This window comes from Neoarius graeffei, chromosome 24 (genome assembly GCF_027579695.1).
Source record: "Neoarius graeffei isolate fNeoGra1 chromosome 24, fNeoGra1.pri, whole genome shotgun sequence".
NCBI lineage: Eukaryota > Metazoa > Chordata > Actinopteri > Siluriformes > Ariidae > Neoarius > Neoarius graeffei.
In genome coordinates this window covers 2,977,956-2,996,845 of record NC_083592.1, presented here as the reverse complement: position 1 = coordinate 2,996,845, position 18,890 = coordinate 2,977,956, and the positions used below count along the sequence as shown (strand labels likewise).

The 18,890-nt window shown below is 41.4% G+C and overlaps 1 protein-coding gene across 6 annotated transcripts in view; it reads left to right on the top strand.

The window, feature by feature from the left end:
• The first annotated feature begins 1,166 nt into the window (after positions 1–1,166).
• LOC132872736 (E3 ubiquitin-protein ligase rnf213-alpha-like) overlaps positions 1,167–18,890 on the top strand; it is a 281,839-nt gene continuing 264,115 nt past the window's right edge. For 4 of the 6 annotated variants that reach the window (XM_060907788.1, XM_060907785.1, XM_060907786.1 and 1 more), the window contains exons 1-5: positions 1,167–1,388; positions 15,993–16,072; positions 16,156–16,222; positions 17,353–17,399; positions 17,498–17,570. In XM_060907788.1, coding sequence (XP_060763771.1) covers positions 16,022–16,072; positions 16,156–16,222; positions 17,353–17,399; positions 17,498–17,570 — 238 coding nt within the window. In that variant the 5' untranslated portion in view covers positions 1,167–1,388; positions 15,993–16,021. Of the gene's footprint in view, positions 1,389–1,577; positions 1,643–15,992; positions 16,073–16,155; positions 16,223–17,352; positions 17,400–17,497; positions 17,571–18,890 lie in introns of those variants that run through there. The other 2 variants (XM_060907787.1, XM_060907784.1) reach the window with 2 other exon arrangements.

The following is an 18,890-nucleotide window of genomic DNA, read 5'->3' as shown; positions in this document are numbered from 1 at the left end:
AAGTATTGCTGGACTATTTAAGATGTATGCTTTGGGTCGTTATCTTGCTGGAAGACCCAACGACGACCTAAGCGCAAAGTGAGAGCAGACTTCTGCATGTTTTCCTTCAGTATTTTTAGGTAATCTTCCTTTTTCATGGTGCCATGCACCCGAACCAGACTGCCTGTACCTGAGGCTGCAAAACAGCCCCACAGCATGATGCTGCCACCACCATGTTTAACTGTGGGAACTGTGTTCACAGGGTTGAAGGCCTCTCCCTTTCTTCGCCATACATAGGCAATGTCCATATGCCCAAACAGCTCCAATTTCGTCTCATCTGACCAAAGCACAGACTTCCAAAACTCATCTTTCTTCTTCAAGTACTCACGGGCAAACTTTAGTCGGGCTTTGATGTGACAATGTTTTAGTAAGGGGGTTCTTCTGGGACGATAGCCCCGAAGCCCATTCCGATGAAGAGCCCTCACAACAGTGTGCCTTGACACACAAACTCCAGAAGAGGCCAGGTCAGCAACAATTTCCTTTGCAGATGTACGGGGCTCTTTACGGACATCTCTGACAATTTTTCTTTCCAGAGTTCTTGAGATCTTACACTTGCGTCCACGACCAGGTTTGTTCTTGACCGAATTTGTCTCCTTGTACTTGGCAATGATGCACCGAACTGCAGTTCTGGAGACTGTAAACCTCTTCGAAATGGCAGTGTAGCCTTGGCCCTTGTCATGAGCCTCCACAATCTTTTGTCGGAGTTCAAGACTTATTTCTTTAGTCTTCGGCATTGTGACAAATAGTAATCCTCCTCATTCATTCAAATGCCCTGTTCCTTGGAGTCCTTTTAAACTGTTGAATGGAGCCAATTGACTACAGGTGTTGCTAGGAAGCCAATTGATTGCACAGGTGTTGTTTAAAAGCTGATTGGTTAATTAACTGTGTTTTAAAAGCAAGAATCCACATGGGGGCTAATATTTTTGACCAACTCATTTTTACCATATTTCATATAAAGACAGCCTAAAACTAATTTCATATTCCAAAATGCACCACAAACATCTGAATAGTACTGGTGATTGTTTGTGTATATCATTTTTTATCAATGCTTTAAACATTTGGAGGATATTTGGGAAAATGTTCCAAAATTTAAGGGGGGCTAATAATTTTGAGTTCAACTGTAGGTGTGTATGTGTTGCCTATAAATTAACAACATTAGGTTATCTCTGCAGAAAGATTATAATTTTTCTCCCAGGAAAAATTTTCATTAGTCATTATCATTAGTCTTTCACTTTCACATTTTTGAGAACACTGAATGCAGCTGTCTGCAGTGTGTGTAGAGGGTGTGTGCATTATAAATACACCAGTCTACTGAGACACTTCTTCGGTTCACGATGGGAAATGATCAGGTAAGCTCTTCTGCAATGAGATTCACTTTGTGATTTAATAATTAATCATGTTGTTGATTATTTCCTCTTAATATTTTATGCCAATGTTGAAAAACAGAAAATGTGTAATTTCACAATATGAAATCTCATCTCATTATCTCTAGCCGGTTTATCCTGTTCTACAGGGTTGCAGGCAAGCTGGAGCCTATCCCAGCTGACTACGGGTGAAAGGCGGGGTACACCCTGGACAAGTCGCCAGGTCATCACAGGCAGAGGTGGAAAGTAACGAATTACATTACTCGCGTTACTGTACTTGAGTAGCTTTTTTGTGTACTTATACTTTTTCAAGTAATTTTTAAAGAGTGTACTTTTACTTAAGTATGTTTTCTTTTAAGTAGTGTACTTCGGTACATTTTACATCACAACCGTTACTGAGTAAAATAAATAAATAAATAAATAAATTAAAAAAGGCTAAAACGGAGAAGGGGAAATGCGTTCTGGAAATGAATCACGGGAAGGACAGTTGTCGCGCGCGCGAGTCTCACACAGACGATGGCGGACATAATTCGAATTACGGGGGGTACTGGGGGGTACTGTACCCCCCAATGAAGACCCAGTACCCCCCAAAGAGACAAAAATATAAGTTTCGATATTTTTTCTGATATTGTGAAAAGGAATATATAATTCAAACCAACTCCCATTCGGCATTCTTATTGTAGGAACATTTTAATGTAAATCGATTTCAGACAGACACCCCTATTGTGGACCGGACCATTTTTAGTCACCGCAGCGCTAGAACGCGCTAGAGCAGGGGTTCTCAAAGTGTGGGAGAGTCAGACCCCCCCTCCCCCCCGCAGAGAGCAAATAAACAACAGCGCCCCCCCCCACACACACTTTTTGTTGTTGCTATACTTAATGTTCCATTCGTATTTTTAAAAAAATGGTTGTTGTACACATTTTTGTTTTTTTCTTTTACACATTTTAAACATCTGTGCTTTTTGAAAACCTCTTTTTTTTTACACATTTTAAACATCTGTGCTTTTTTAAACATCTTGTTTTACACATTTTAAACATCTCATAGCATCGTTAGCTAGCACCTCTTGGCAGACAACACACTGTGGCAGTGGAGCATCTTCAGATCCAGTCCATGAAAATCCAAACTTTAAATAATCGTGGTCATACTTCCTTCTTTTTTTGCTTGGCCCAGACTCTGTCTCCTCACTCACTGTAGCTTTAGGTACTAAAAATCGATCCATTTTGTCTCTGGCAAAGGCTAGCTGAAGTTCGCTAAATGTCCGCAATAGTAACTTATTCTGGTTTATTTTTCCTCACGTTGCGCCCCCCCCGAAGAACTCTGGCGCCCCCTAGGGGAGACGCGCCCCACACTTTGAAAAGCCCTGCGCTAGAAGCAATAGCTTCTAGTCCACACCGTATTCAGTTGATTCATCAGATACAGTCCATGGGTTTGCAGCAATTTATACAGTCTGTGGTTTGCAGCAGAAGACGTGCATTGGTAATGTTAGTTGCTAACCAACTTTTAGCCTGTTGAAAATGTGTTATTTTACAACTTTCATTTATTAAAGTGATTTGTTCTTTCAGCTCATGTCACATCTTTATACATTGAATTACTTACCCACTGAGGCCAGAAGGCTACAGTGGACGGACGTTAACGTTAGTTACCAACGTTAGTTAGCAAGATAAGCTAAGTATCTATTTAAATCAAGCTTATTACAGTGTGGTATAGAAACGATTCTCATCTCAAAGGAGAAGAACTCCATATGTTTCCATTCTCATTTTATCATGAATAAATTGTGCCCTTCTGAAATTCATTTGGCACATAGGCCCATCCTGTGTGTGTGATTAGGCACAAGAAGTTCTGATGTAGGCCTCGCTAAGCCTATGTAAAATTACAATCAGAACCTCTGGAGGCAACATAAAAAGAGCCAGGTAGTAGGTTAGCCTAGGCAAAATAGCCTAGTACATGGATGTTTTCTATTGTTTTTACTTACATTCCTTTTGTATTATTTTTAAGATATTCATAGTTTCATCTGAGTACCCTGTTTGAGTTTATTCACAGAGACAGTAGGCCAAACATGAGGAAAAGAAAAGGGCCAGACATCAGGCATTTTTTTGGTGCTAAAAGAGTAAGTAGTAAATATTAGCACTAAGATCTACAGACAATTACAGTACAAGTGTAGGTGCAGTTAGGTTTCAGACACTGTTCATGTGAATAAAGAAAATGGGTTCCCAGCAGACAGGAGAGGCACAGCAGGACGAAAGAGAGCAAGACATTCAGCAGGACTGTTCTGCATGTGTGTATATACTGTATGTGACTCATTTGTAGTGTTGATACCCAGTTTGTTCTGACAAAGAAGGTTATAAGGTTGTACTGCTGTTTTTCTTCTGTGGTAGTACTGTATGGTTTGTCATGCTTCTTAATGACATTAAAAATTATTGTTCAGAGTTATTGTGTTGAGTTACTGACACCGACTTCCATAGACGAGACGGGACGGGGGGGGGGCGATTGATATGATAGTGGACCATGATGGTACCCCCCCAATTATGGTGGGGTAATTCGCACTCTGATGGCGGACATGCACCGGCGCTTTGGGGGGGGGGGGGGGGGGCTTTGGGGGGCTCAAGCCCCTGGGCCACAGCCAGTCAGGGGCCTTGTAATATTAATAAAATAATAAACTGTCGGAATCGTTGGCCTACATTAATGTATGGATAGAAATAAGGTTAGAAATAAATGAGCGCACAGTAGCCTGCTGTAAGAGACATGGTGGATGTGGTTCGCGAAACGAACACCCACAACTGTACCAGAATAAAATGTAACAAAATGTAACGTCACGCACGAAAGCGCGCCAAAGACTGCAGACTACAGAGACACAAATTTAGAGGCTTTGAAAGATGAAGCGTTCACATGTTAGCGGGGCGCATAAAAGGAAAAAAAGAGAGAGATGCAGGTAATGATAGAATCGTTGCCTGAAGTCACAGACTTTTTAAGGTAAGGATCACCAATCTGTTCAGAATATCAGCTACTTATCAGTTATCAGCCTACCAGCAGCTAGGCTATGTGCAGCTAGGCTAGATATGCTATGATCTGTCCAACAGTAAAATAAATCAGTTGTGATTTGAATACGTGTCATGTGATTTGAGTTATAATCCTGTTAGTATAATAGCATATTTCGATGGGGATAATAAAATGTCTAAAACAGCATCTACTGAAGAAATTGATGAAAAGATTGTAGCCTATAATGTTCACAGTTCGGGCAGCAGACAGAGTAAGCATACTGAGGGGAATAGCAATACAAAGCTAGCGCAGATCCACATTTCTCGCTAGCTGTGTTGGGTGTGTTGTTAACCTGTGTGGATTTAAGTGAAATACTTGAGAAGTTCTGTGGTCAAGACAACGTTTTAAGGTAAGGACACTTGATTATTAATGTTTGCCCGCCGTGGCTTGTTGTTGACGAAAGGCCCACATGATTTTGCCTTATGCAGCTACTGCTAGCGTCATGCTTTGAACTAGGTTAAGCTCATTTGCGCTAAAGGATGGGTTTATTGAAGGACTTTGATGTAGCTAGTTTCTTTTTAAAAAATCGTATGCTCAAAACAGTATGCCCGTGTTCATCATGTTTAACTTTTTTCTTGATGGAGTGCGTGAAATATTGTTGCAAGTGGTATTTCGATGCAGTCATGTCAAAAAGGCACGGTCTTATTCAAGGAGAAGGAAGACTTGCATGATGCTTGAACATAGATCGGTAAAATAGACCCTAGTAGGACTTGGTTTCGTGTATTTCGGTCTGTAGAGTTATGAGTTTGGCCGCTGTCCATGGTGTTTACGTTTCATGTGGCCGCCGAGCCAAGTACCTTCATCATCATCATGTTCCCCTGTCAAAAGTTAAACTCTCTAGGGGTGCTTCTGCTGTAGCAGTTGCAGCAGTTGCTCAAAGTTTGATTTGTCCATCATCATATGTCTTATCTGTTGGGTGTCTATGCCCAGCAGATTTTCCCATTTCGTCCAACAGGAGCTGCTTTTGCACTTGGTTATTGCCCATCTGGCAAACGTGAGCAATATATTTTAGTTGTTGTACGTAGCAGGATAGTTTTATATCCTGGGTTCCTGTCAGTTTCCAGAGGTCAGCATTGGACATCTTGTAGCTCCAGTCTATATCTTCATTTGTAGTGTTCTTTTGGTCAGGGGCATTCTTTCGTTTATATCCACCTTTAATCATTTTCCTTAGGAAGCCGTGCCACACTACCTCAGTTATGTGAATTTCACTGGATGATAGTTGCCATGCCTGTGTGCTGTACAGGAGGCGAGATCGAACGCATGCCACTAGGAACTTTATACGGGTTTTTAGTAGTATTCGGTGGTCGGTTAGAACGTGTTTCAGTTCATTCCATTTCATGAATGCAGCACTTATCCTAGCATGCAGGAAGTGTGAGGATTCATCACAGTTGCTGACATTATAAGTTATAACCAAGATATTTAAAGGTGCGGACGTTTTTAATATTAGTGCCGCCAAGGGAAATGATACTTGGTTTACATTTGATATCCTCATTGACGTTAAAAGCCATTGTTTCTGTTTTGACATATGATATTTGTAAACCAAAGCGGGTGTAGGTCTTATCATACAACTGAAGAATATTCTGAAGCTCCTCAATGGATCCAGCGAGTATGGCCCGATCGTCTGCGTATAGAATCTCTGTTATGCAACCCTCTCCTGATGCTCGTGCTTTCGTGCGCATTTCTCTTGTGGATACCTCATTTGGAATGCAATATCTGAACTTGAAGCCTGTATCTGGGTACAGTTTTGATATCTCATGCTGTGCAATCCTGACAACAAAGTCCATATAGATATTAAAAACTGATGGCGATTCTAGGGCACCTTGTCTTGCAGTGAATGTTTGTTTTCATGCCACCGAGCTATTTTTATGTATTTTATTTTTTAAAAGGACTTGTCTGTAGGTGTGTGTGTGTTTTATGTTTACAACACATAGGTCTACATTAGCGCACTCGCACTTGTGTGGTTATCTCTGGCCATACCCCTGCGTGAAAGTTACGCAGTATCACTGTCCTGTCCGTGGTAATAATCACAACCGGCTCTGTAATGATAATGCGCGTGTTCTTCTCTCCCTCTGTGGTCGGATGTGTTGAGCGACGTGAGCGTGGGCCTTGTGCAGCTACGCTGAGCCAAACGTAACCTATCGTAGGCTTCTAGGCTAATTACGCGCTTACACTGTAAATGCTTGACACGTATTGCAAATAAAATAAGAGTGTTTTCTTGGCCAATGGTAAGGGTAGGGTTGACAGGTAGCCTATGAGGGGCCTAGCCCCTGGGCCACGGGTGTTGATAAAGCGCCCCTGCGGACATGGAGGAGACCGAGGAACCTGTGGTGGACGACCCTGCAGAAAACGCAATTTCTTCCATTAATGAAGTGTACCCCTGGCCCTACATATGTGATCACTTCAGCTTCGTAGAGAAAAGGGGTGACAGTTTCATTATGCAATGCAGATTATGTGTGCCCAAGAAGACAACCATTGCGGCATACAAAAATTCGACGTCTAATCTGCGCAAGCATGTTGAGGTAAGTATTGTCATTGGCATCATAATCACGGGCGCAGATAGAGGGTGGGACGGGTGGGATTCGTCCCACCCAGATTTAAATTCACCTCGTTCGGTCCCCCCCCACTTATAGGGAGGAAAAAACGTCTATGCTGTCTTTCTTTGCATAAGGCAAACCTCACGGAAAAATCAAAAGACTAATTACCATTCGGTTTATTGAGGTGCACAGCAGTGTATACATAGTTGCAACAACTCACATAAAACAAAACAAAGACTGATATTCGGTTGGTTGAGCTGCGCAGACTGCACAGGTTGCGAGCTCGAGCTTGGTTGCTATGGTTACCCACAACAAGTTTGACAGGCATATCGGGGTTGGGGTTGGTTTGCTTGCAGCTTTGTCCCCCCCAGTTTTTTGTCCCCCCCAGTTTTTTGTCCTCCCCCAGTTCAAAAAACGTATCTGCGCCCCTGATCATAATGTTTCCTTTCCATAGTAAAACCGACAATAGGCTGGATATATTCCAAAAATAGTGGATGGTATTGCTAATGTTGAAGTAGCAACCTGTTGGTACTGTAACATAATGGTAACTAGTCTGTTATTCGGTTGGCTAATCATGCAAGCAAGTTAGCTCGCCAACCTGACGTGATCAGTCCTCCTACCATTCTACATCCAACAGGCCAGAAAGGAATACTAAGCAAAACAAATAATGTTTGAATTGAATTGTTCAATAACACACAGTGCACACAGGCAAGCTACGAGATTTCGGTGCAACATTTCACTTTCATATTTCGTGTACAATGCTTTGTGTGTGGTCAGGGCGATGTAAACGACATGACTGTGTGTATTGACCTTTTTTGTTTGTCTCAGTTTTAATGCAGCATTATCCTAAGCATTCAATTTGATACACTTCCTTTAAATAAAACATCTGGGTTGAGATGTACATATATCCTTGTTTCCTCTTCTTTTTCATTTTTGCACAACACAATGGAGGCAGAAAACACCCATTGTTAAAAGTAACGTTTTACTTTTACTCAAAGTACATTTTAAATGATCTACTTTTTACTTTTACTTGAGTAGATTTTTTGTCTGGTAACTTTACTTGTACTTAAGTAAAATTTCATCAGAGTAACAGTACTTGTACTTGAGTATAATATTTTAGTACTCTTTCCACCTCTGACACACACACACACACCCCTCGTATATCTACAAAGCACATGAAATATAGAAAATGACATTTCCAATTTCAAACACAAGATGGCGCTTCATAAAATAAAAGATAACTAATTAATGTGCAATTTTTAAACTTGACGACTTTGTGTGCTTATTCACTATATTTTTATCTGCATTCTTGTAAAAAGAAAAAAATTCAAGTCATTGCCACAAAGTGGTTACAGAATTCAGAAACTAAGTAAGCTCTTTCTGCTGATTGTATTGCAGTCTATAATACTTGCAAGTTAAACTGTGGGTGGTAGAAAAGGGCAACTGGACTTGCTTGAAGATTCTTGAAAACGTTTCGCCTCTCATCCGAAAGGCTTCCTCAGTTCTGTCTGACTAATAGGGAGTATCAGATATTTATCCTCTCATGGATCAGAATCAGAATTCTGATGACAAACTCATCAAAGGCGTCGTTGAGGCATCATGTTGGTGTGGGTCACTGGAGGCTGGGTGTGAACGGCGAGTCATGAGGGTAATCAAAGGATTGCCCATTGGGGTGATCAATGGAAAGCTGACTCTCTCTGTCCTCCTGTGAGTCACCGAAAACATCTGGGTCTTGGCGTGCACCCAGCCGTCTGGGAAGTGTGCCCAAGACCGCATTGTAGATGGTTGATAAATGATGTCTTAGACCCCCACCTCTGTTCAGTGATGGCCATTCCAGGTTGACAAAAATGGCTTCTTTAACTCCTCACTCATACCAACGATCCTCTCTGGCTAAAGTTAAAATAGTCCAGTCTCTCTAGTCTCGCTAGTCTGTAATCCAGAACTGTATTCTGGCCTATTTTATAATTTTTCTGTTCATTTTTGTTTTGACGTAGTTGATGGGCGTCTTTGAGACATGGGGGAAATTTGCTTTATGGAGAAAATGTATCTAGATTTGAAAGAATATTTAAATTTCAGGCGGCACAGTGGTGTAGTGGTTAGCGCTGTCGCCTCACAGCAAGAAGGTCCGGGATCGAGCCCCGTGGCCGGCGAGGGCCTTTCTGTGTGGAGTTTGCATGTTCTCCCCGTGTCCGCGTGGGTTTCCTCCGGGTGCTCCGGTTTCCCCCACAGTCCAAAGACATGCAGGTTAGGTTAACTGGTGACTCTAAATTGACCATAGGTGTGAATGTGAGTGTGAATGGTTGTCTGTGTCTATGTGTCAGCCCTGTGATCAGAGGTGGAAAGAGTACTAAAATATTATACTCAAGTACTGTTACTCTGATGAAATTTTACTTAAGTACAAGTAAAGTTACCAGACAAAAAATCTACTCAAGTAAAAGTAAAAAGTAGATCATTTAAAATGTACTTTGAGTAAAAGTAAAACGTTACTTTTAACAATGGGTGTTTTCTGCCTCCATTGTGTTGTGCAAAAATGAAAAAGAAGAGGAAACAAGGATATATGTACATCTCAACCCAGATGTTTTATTTAAAGGAAGTGTATCAAATTGAATGCTTAGGATAATGCTGCATTAAAACTGAGACAAACAAAAAAGGTCAATACACACAGTCATGTCGTTTACATCACCCTGACCACACACAAAGCATTGTACACGAAATATGAAAGTGAAATGTTGCACTGAAATCTCGTAGCTTGCCTGTGTGCACTGTGTGTTATTGAACAATTCAATTCAAACATTATTTGTTTTGCTTAGTATTCCTTTCTGGCCTGTTGGATGTAGAATGGTAGGAGGACTGATCACGTCAGGTTGGCGAGCTAACTTGCTTGCATGATTAGCCAACCGAATAACAGACTAGTTACCGTTATGTTACAGTACCAACAGGTTGCTACTTCAACATTAGCAATACCATCCACTATTTTTGGAATATATCCAGCCTATTGTCGGTTTTACTATGGAAAGGAAACATTATGATCAGGGGCGCAGATACGTTTTTTGAACTGGGGGAGGACAAAAAACTGGGGGGGACAAAAAACTGGGGGGGACAAAGCTGCCAGCAAACCAACCCCAACCCCGATATGCCTGTCAAACTTGTTGTGGGTAACCATAGCAACCAAGCTCGAGCTCGCAACCTGTGCAGTCTGCGCAGCTCAACCAACCGAATATCAGTCTTTGTTTTGTTTTATGTGAGTTGTTGCAACTATGTATACACTGCTGTGCACCTCAATAAACCGAATGGTAATTAGTCTTTTGATTTTTCCGTGAGGTTTGCCTTATGCAAAGAAAGACAGCATAGACGTTTTTTCCTCCCTATAAGTGGGGGGGACCGAACAAGGTGAATTTAAATCTGGGTGGGACGAATCCCACCCGTCCCACCCTCTATCTGCACCCATGATTATGATGCCAATGACAATACTTACCTCAACATGCTTGCGCAGATTAGACGTCGAATTTTTGTATGCCGCAATGGTTGTCTTCTTGGGCACACATAATCTGCATTGCATAATGAAACTGTCACCCCTTTTCTCTACGAAGCTGAAGTGATCACGTATGTAGGGCCAGAGGTACACTTCATTAATGGAAGAAATTGCGTTTTCTGCAGGGTCGTCCACCACAGGTTCCTCGGTCTCCTCCATGTCCGCAGGGGCGCTTTATCAACACCCGTGGCCCAGGGGCTAGGCCCCTCATAGGCTACCTGTCAACCCTACCCTTACTGTTGGCCAGGAAAACACTCTTATTTTATTTGCAATACGTGTCAAGCATTTACAGTGTAAGCGCGTAATTAGCCTAGAAGCCTACGATAGGTTACGTTTGGCTCAGCGTAGCTGCACAAGGCCCACGCTCACGTCGCTCAACACATCCGACCACAGAGGGAGAGAAGAATGCGCGCATTATCATTACAGAGCCGGTTGTGATTATTACCATGGACAGGACAGTGATACTGTGTAACTTTCACGCAGGGGCATGGCCAGAGATAACCACACAAGCACGCGTGCGCTAATGTAGACCTATGTGTTGTAAACATAAAACACACACACCTACAGACAAGTCCTTTTAAAAAATAAAATACATAAAAATAGCTTGGTGGCATGAAAACAAACATTCACTGCAAGACAAGGTGCCCTAGAATCGCCATCAGTTTTTAATATCTATATGGACTTTGTTGTCAGGATTGCACAGCATGAGATATCAAAACTGTACCCAGATACAGGCTTCAAGTTCAGATATTGCATTCCAAATGAGGTATCCACAAGAGAAATGCACACGAAAACACGAGCATCAGGAGAGGGTTGCATAACAGAGATTCTATACGCAGACGATCAGGCCATACTCGCTGGATCCATCGAGGAGCTTCAGAATATTCTTCAGTTGTATGATAAGACCTACACCCGCTTTGGTTTACAAATATCATATGTCAAAACAGAAACAATGGCTTTTAACGTCAATGAGGATATCCAATGTAAACCAAGTATCATTTCCCTTGGCGGCACTAATATTAAAAACATCCGCACCTTTAAATATCTTGGTTATAATGTCAGCAACTGTGATGAATCCTCACACTTCCTGCATGCTAGGATAAGTGCTGCATTCATGAAATGGAATGAACTGAAACACGTTCTAACTGACCACCGAATACTACTAAAAACCCGTATAAAGTTCCTAGTGGCATGCGTTCGATCTCGCCTCCTGTACAGCACACAGGCATGGCAACTATCATCCAGTGAAATTCACAAAATTGAGGTAGTGTGGCACGGCTTCCTAAGGAAAATGATTAAAGGTGGATATAAACGAAAAAATGCCCCTGACCAAAAGAACACTACAAATGAAGATATAGACTGGAGCTACAAGATGTCCAATGCTGACCTCCGGAAACTGACAGGAACCCAGGATATAAAACTATCCTGCTACGTACAGCAACTAAAATATATTGCTCACGTTTGCCAGATGGGCAATAACCAAGTGCAAAAGCAGCTCCTGTTTGACAAAAATGGTTACAATTGGACGAAATGGGAAAATCTGCTGGGCATAGACACCCAACAGATAAGATGTATGATGATGGACAAATCAAACTTTGAGCAACTGCTGCAACTGCTACAGCAGAAGCACCCCTAGAGAGCTTAACTTTTGACAGGGGAACATGATGATGATGATGAAGGTACTTGGCTCGGCGGCCATATGAAACGTAAACACCATGGACAGCAGCCAAACTCATAACTCTACAGACCGAAATACACGAAACCAAGTCCTACTAGGGTCTATTTTACCGATCTATGTTCAAGCATCATGCAAGTCTTCCTTCTCCTTGAATAAGATCATGCATTCAACTGCCTTTTTGACATGACTGCATCGAAATACCACTTGCAACAATATTTCACGCACTCCATCAAGAAAAAAGTTAAACATGATGAACACGGGCATACTGTTTTGAGCATACGATTTTTTAAAAAGAAACTAGCTACATCAAAGTCCATCAATAAACCCATCCTTTAGTGCAAATGAGCTTAACCTAGTTCAAAGCATGACGCTAGCAGTAGCTGCATAAGGCAAAATCATGTGGGCCTTTCGTCAACAACAAGCCACGGCGGGCAAACATTAATAATCAAGTGTCCTTACCTTAAAACGTTGTCTTGACCACAGAACTTCTCAAGTATTTCACTTAAATCCACACGGGTTAACAACACACCCAACACAGCTAGCGAGAAATGTGGATCTGCGCTAGCTTTGTACTGCTATTCCCCTCAGTATGCTTACCCTAGGCTGACACTTGCACGACTTTTGGCCACGATTTTGTCGTGGCAAGTCATGCCATTTTGGGGCACGAACTGGGAGGCTCCCGCACTGTTCACGACGAGTTCACGAATGTGTGCCTGTCCACATTCACGATCTGGCACGACGAGTTCACGCATAGTTTACGCACTTCCCGCATTGGCACGACGAGTTTGCGCAATTCGGACGGTGTCGTGCCGACTTGGGCACACCTGTGTCATACACAACCTCATCCTCATCAGATACCCACACGCAATTTCAGAAGTGGACCACGAAGATCCGGACACACGTGATCCCTGGTGGATGGAGGACTGACCGACACCTGCAGGGGCTGCTGCCTCTAACCGGCCATCATACCCAGAAGGATGCAAAGGATCACCGAGACTACCTGTCACATTACTGCATGTCCCCTGCTGGTGCTTTCCCTTGGCAAGAAAGAATGGTAGTAGCTTCATGAGCTGCATCCACAGTTGTTCCATTTTTGAAATAAAAGAAACTAAACTCCCCCCCCCAAAAAAAAAGTCATGAAGGAATAGAAAATAAAAGACAGTAAAGAAAAAAGCAAGAAAAAAAATTGCGAATGGCGAGAAGTGTCCGGGAAGCCCTATATATACCCCCGCACCGATGCGAGCGCCACTGTCGCGCAGTAGTTGTGAACTGCTCGTGAACTGCTCGTGCCATGTGCAAACTGTTCGTGAAGTGCGTAAACTAGTCGTGAACTGCTCGTGCCATCAATGCGTGACCGTGTCAGTGGGAAGGCACGGCCATGCTGCGACGTGCACCAATTCGTGAACTCGACGTGAGCTGTTCGTGAACTATTCGTGGCAGTTCGTGACAGTCGTGGCATGGCGCGCACTTCCACGCACTGGCACGCATCCTCCCGCATCGTCCCGACGAGTTCACGACGAGATCACGAACAGTTTGCGCATAGTTCACGACCCGGTCGCGAAATTTTGTCGTGACCAAAATTTTGAACATTTCAAAATTCTCGTCCCGACATGGCACGCAGTCATGACGGGTTTACGCACACTTCATGCCAGTTTACGACTAGTTTGCGCACTAGCACGACTCGAGTCGTGCCAATGCGTGCCACGGAATCGTGCAAGTGTCAGCCTACCCTTACTCTGTCTGCTGCCCGAACTGTGAACATTATAGGCTACAATCTTTTCATCAATTTCTTCAGTAGATGCTGTTTTAGACATTTTATTATCCCCATCGAAATATGCTATTATACTAACAGGATTATAACTCAAATCACACGACACATATTCAAATCACAACTGATTTATTTTACTGTTGGACAGATCATAGCATATCTAGCCTAGCTGCACAGAGCCTAGCTGCTGGTAGGCTGATAACTGATAAGTAGCTGATATTCTGAACAGATTGGTGATCCTTACCTTAAAAAGTCTGTGACTTTAGGCAACGATTCTATCATTACCTGCATCTCTCTCTTTTTTTCCTTTTATGCGCCCCGCTAACATGTGAACGCTTCATCTTTCAAAGCCTCTAAATTTGTGTCTCAGTAGTCTGCAGTCTTTGGCGCGCTTTCGTGCGTGACGTTACATTTTGTTCCATTTTATTCTGGTCCAGTTGTGGGTGTTCGTTTCGCGAACCACATCCACCATGTCTCTTACAGCAGGCTACTGTGCGCTCATTTATTTCTAACCTTATTTCTATCCGTACATTAATGTAGGCCCACGATTCCGACAGTTTATTATTTTATTAATATTACAAGGCCCCTGATTGGCTGTGGCCCAGGGGCTTGAGCCCCCCCGAAGCCCCCCCCCCCCCTTAAAGCGCCGGTGCATGTCCGCCATCGTCTGTGTGAGACTCGCGCGCGCGACAACTGTCCTTCCCGTGATTCATTTCCAGAACGCATTTCCCCTTCTCCGTTTCAGCCTTTTTTTATTTATTTATTTATTTATTTTTTATTTTTATTTTTTAACTCAGTAACGGTTGTGATGTAAAATGTACCGAAGTACGCTACTTAAAAGAAAACATACTTAATTAAAAGTAAAAGTACACTCTTTAAAAATTACTTGAAAAAGTATAAGTACACAAAAAAGCTACTCAAGTACAGTAACGCGAGTAATGTAATTCGTTACTTTCCACCTCTGGTGTGTGTGTTAGTTAAACCCTGTAAAATGTACGTAAAAAGCAAGGTAATTTGTACACTTTAAACACAGAAGCCGCCCCAAACCCGGACCTGTGTTAAATACATGTGCAAGAATTAAACGGGAATCATCTACTTGAAGATCAATGTAATATAGTGTTAGAAAATAAAAACGTGCAATCACCCAGATTTATCATCATTCAGTTATGTTGCTAGTCGAGAACAGTATGTGACATATTTTCATACAAGTAACCTTCTGCATGCAAATATAGTATGTATCATTCTGTCTGGAATTCTGTCTGTACATGATTATATCCAGTGGAAACTCGATATAACGAGATCTGATGTAACAAAATACCTGATATATCAAACAAACTTCCCTGCTCCCAAGTACCTCGTTATAAAGAGTTTCCACTGTATTTATTGATTATAATGGCTATGTTACACTTAAGCATGTTATATGAATATATATAACTTATGTAAACATACAGTATATGAAAATATTTTAGTTGCCAAACAGTGGTTACAAAAAAAAAAAAAAACACCCGACCCACAGACTTTCCGGGTTCTGCACGCAGTCTGTTCGAAGGGTTGTTGATCTTCGGCTCTTATGAGGACTGCGGGCGCCCTCTAGTGGCTGTGCGCGAATACAACCCAACCGGAGCGCAATTAAATACACAGCCTGCAGAATCTCCCATCCTATAATCAGAGCCGATTCTAGAGTCTGTTGTGGCCCCAAGCAAAAATTTCCAGGGGGCCCTTCTGACCAGTGTTCATCACCAATATGTTATAAATAATCTGACACCAACGAAAAATGTATGAAACCAAAGTTTTTTAAATTCCAAATGTGAAAATACAATGGTAAAGAACAATAAAAACAAAATAAATAAGCTCTCGGGCCCTGACTCTCAGGGGGCTCCTGGGCCAGGGGGCCCCAAGCAGTTGCCTGCCTTGCCTGTTCACAAGCTGCGCGTCTGCCTATAATACTGTTTTCCACCTCATATCTGACAGCAAAGGAATTTTCTGGTGTAGATTATATTGTAATATTGAAATTTAATGGAAATAAAAAAAATTTTCTAGGTGAAACTGTGACGGATGCGGAGTGAAAAATGGATTCTTTGCAGAAAACGGACCCTTCAGCTGAGGACGGTGCTCAAACTGTAATGGATAGTTCATTCTTTAGTTCTTTCAGTTCTAAAGGAACATCAAACTGTTATTTAGTACTCTTAATGAATTTTCTCAGAATCCTGCTGAAGCGTGGACAGATCTTACAAAGGATGCAGACAGGCTTCTTCAGAGAGGTCCTCAAGGTGAGAAGTCCTGAATGATAGAACTGCTAAAATAGAGGAATAAAAGAAAGTAGTGACACTTTACTATAAGATCAACCAATAAGCACTACTTAATCAATATTTTGATAGTGATAGTTGTGCACCAAGCAATAATGAAGCTTAAAGGTAGACTGCCTTTTGGATTTCTCAAATTTACATCATAAAAAGAATTTTCCTTGACACCCAATTATTTTTGTTTAGTGACTGAAAGCTACTGAATTTGAATCACAGACTTCCAATTTTATTAGTTAAAAAAAAAGCACAATTAATGAATTTATCTCCACGTGTCCCTAAATTCTCTGCTATTTTTTCCTGCTTCACCATGACCCAATTCAAGATACTCCGTCATGCATCACGTGGTGGGCTTTCCTCATTCGTGCAAAGCATTGTGGGATACAAATTTGAAACAGGAAGAAAAATGGAGGGCGTGAGTGTGCGAATGAAACGTGAAAGACCGACTACAGTAACGGAAAGCGAGGAGAAAAGATGTTATGTTATATACGAAGGAAAGGAAACGCAGGACCAAACTAATAAATATGGGCGCTCAGTGAGCACCTCGGTGTGATCAGCTGTTCGTTTAGCGACAGAATGATGGAACTGTCAGTGCACGCTCAAAGGTAAACCTGTAGATGGCAGTAATGCAACACTGTGGATGCCAGCTGCTGTAAAACCCAAATGAAGAAGAAGAAGGTAAACCTGCGCATGCGCACACGGACTTTTTCTGTCTGCTTGACTGCGCCAAGCGAGCGATTTCATGCACATTATTTGCTTTAATCTTCTCAAATTAAATAACTTCCCAGCCACAGAATGGCCTGATATTTTGTGAGATATTACAGAAATAAACAGATATCACAATGACCACATTTTAGAGCGAACTAAATTTCACCAGTTTTATGAAATCGAAAGGCCGTCTAGCTTTAATCATTTACAGGCACCTGGTTTATATATAAATAGCTAATAATGGTAATACTGTTGATTTACATTATTAATAGAGCTCATTTATATTATTAATTGACTTTTTGTACACATAGTATAGTAAAGTGTTTCTGTGTTAAGAACTTAAGGCAGGATTGCAGGATTATTATTGTAATCTTTTCAAACATCTTCATTAGAAACAGCAGGATGGCTGCAACCAGAAACTGCTAACACAGGAACAGAGGTGACTGGAGCTGAGAACGTTAAATAATAAAATGTCACTAACAATATCTAATGTATACTTCCTTCTGGACACTTATATTTCATTGTTTTAATTTGGAGAACCAGCTGACAGCTGAGGCTACCTCAGAGAAAACGGGCACACATGGCAGACAGGAACACACAACACCGACAGGTACACTGACTGCCTCTCATTTAGTGCTCACTTTTTTGTGGCTAAACACATTTATGTATTAACTATAAAATACAGAAGTTACATGACATTCCAGGGATTTAGCAGACGCTTTTATCCAGAGTGACATACAACATACCCAGAGCAGCCTGGGGGGCAGCTGGGGGTTAGGTAACTTGATCAAGGGCCATTCTTGCTGGTCCAGGGAATCAAACCAGCAACCTTTTGGTCCCAAAGCTGCTTCTCTAACCATTAGGCCATGGCTTCCCCCTGAAGAATATTACTGGGATTAAAAAAAAAGGGGGGGGGGGGGATTTAAACTGGGATTTACAAAAGGGGGAATTTAATTGAATATTATACAACCTTAATAAGTTGTACAAATACACGTTTGTGTCAGGTGAAGATCAACATGCAACATAAAATGCAATTATTAATACATTATACTGCTTTGTCAGCATTTAAGCTCTGTATATATTCCACATGTATTTATCCTAATTTTGCATGAACAACTATATGCAAGCGCTGTAGTGTGCTAAGATTTTCATGTTTATTATGCCCGTGTTTGTAAATGTGTAGTTTTATGTATTTAAATATACTTTGTTACTAAATTGAATGATATGGGGTCAGTGTAGCTGCATCTCTACTCCAGTTGAGCCGCATTCGAATGCAGTCTCAAAAATAATAATAATAATAATAATAATAATAATAATTAATTAGATTGAATTAAATTAAAATGGATGAGAAGTGTAAGGCTGCAGTACAATGTTCCAAAGTATTGTGCAATTAATCTGTATGGAATGTGACCTAAAGTACACTAAAACGCCAGACAAGTTCTACTAAGCATGCAGTACAAACACTAAATTGAAAAGGTACCAGTAATTTTAAAACCAAAAAACCTGGGTTTTTTTTGGTGTCACCCTTTATTTGTACAGCATTTAAATAATCACTAGAGTCTGTGTGGACAGCACGTTGGCACAGTTGGTAGTGTTGTGCCTTGCACGTAAGGGTTCTGTGTTTTCTATGGAGTTACTGTGTGTGGTGTTTCTGTGCATGTTCTGTGTGTTTGGGTGATTCTCACAAAATCTTGATTTCAAAGAATTCAAACATGAACATTTTAAAGAGATTTGAATCAACAAATTTCTTTTTGAGGCGTTAATGACAAGGTATGAATTGTTTATGAGCATTAATTTAAAAAATATTTCCTGAAAATTTAACACCTTTTTGAACATATTTTCCAAAACAAGTCCTTAAAAATCTCATTACTGCAAAAGACTGAAACTGTCAAGACCATTACAAAAGCTAATACATTTTCACATTTTAAAA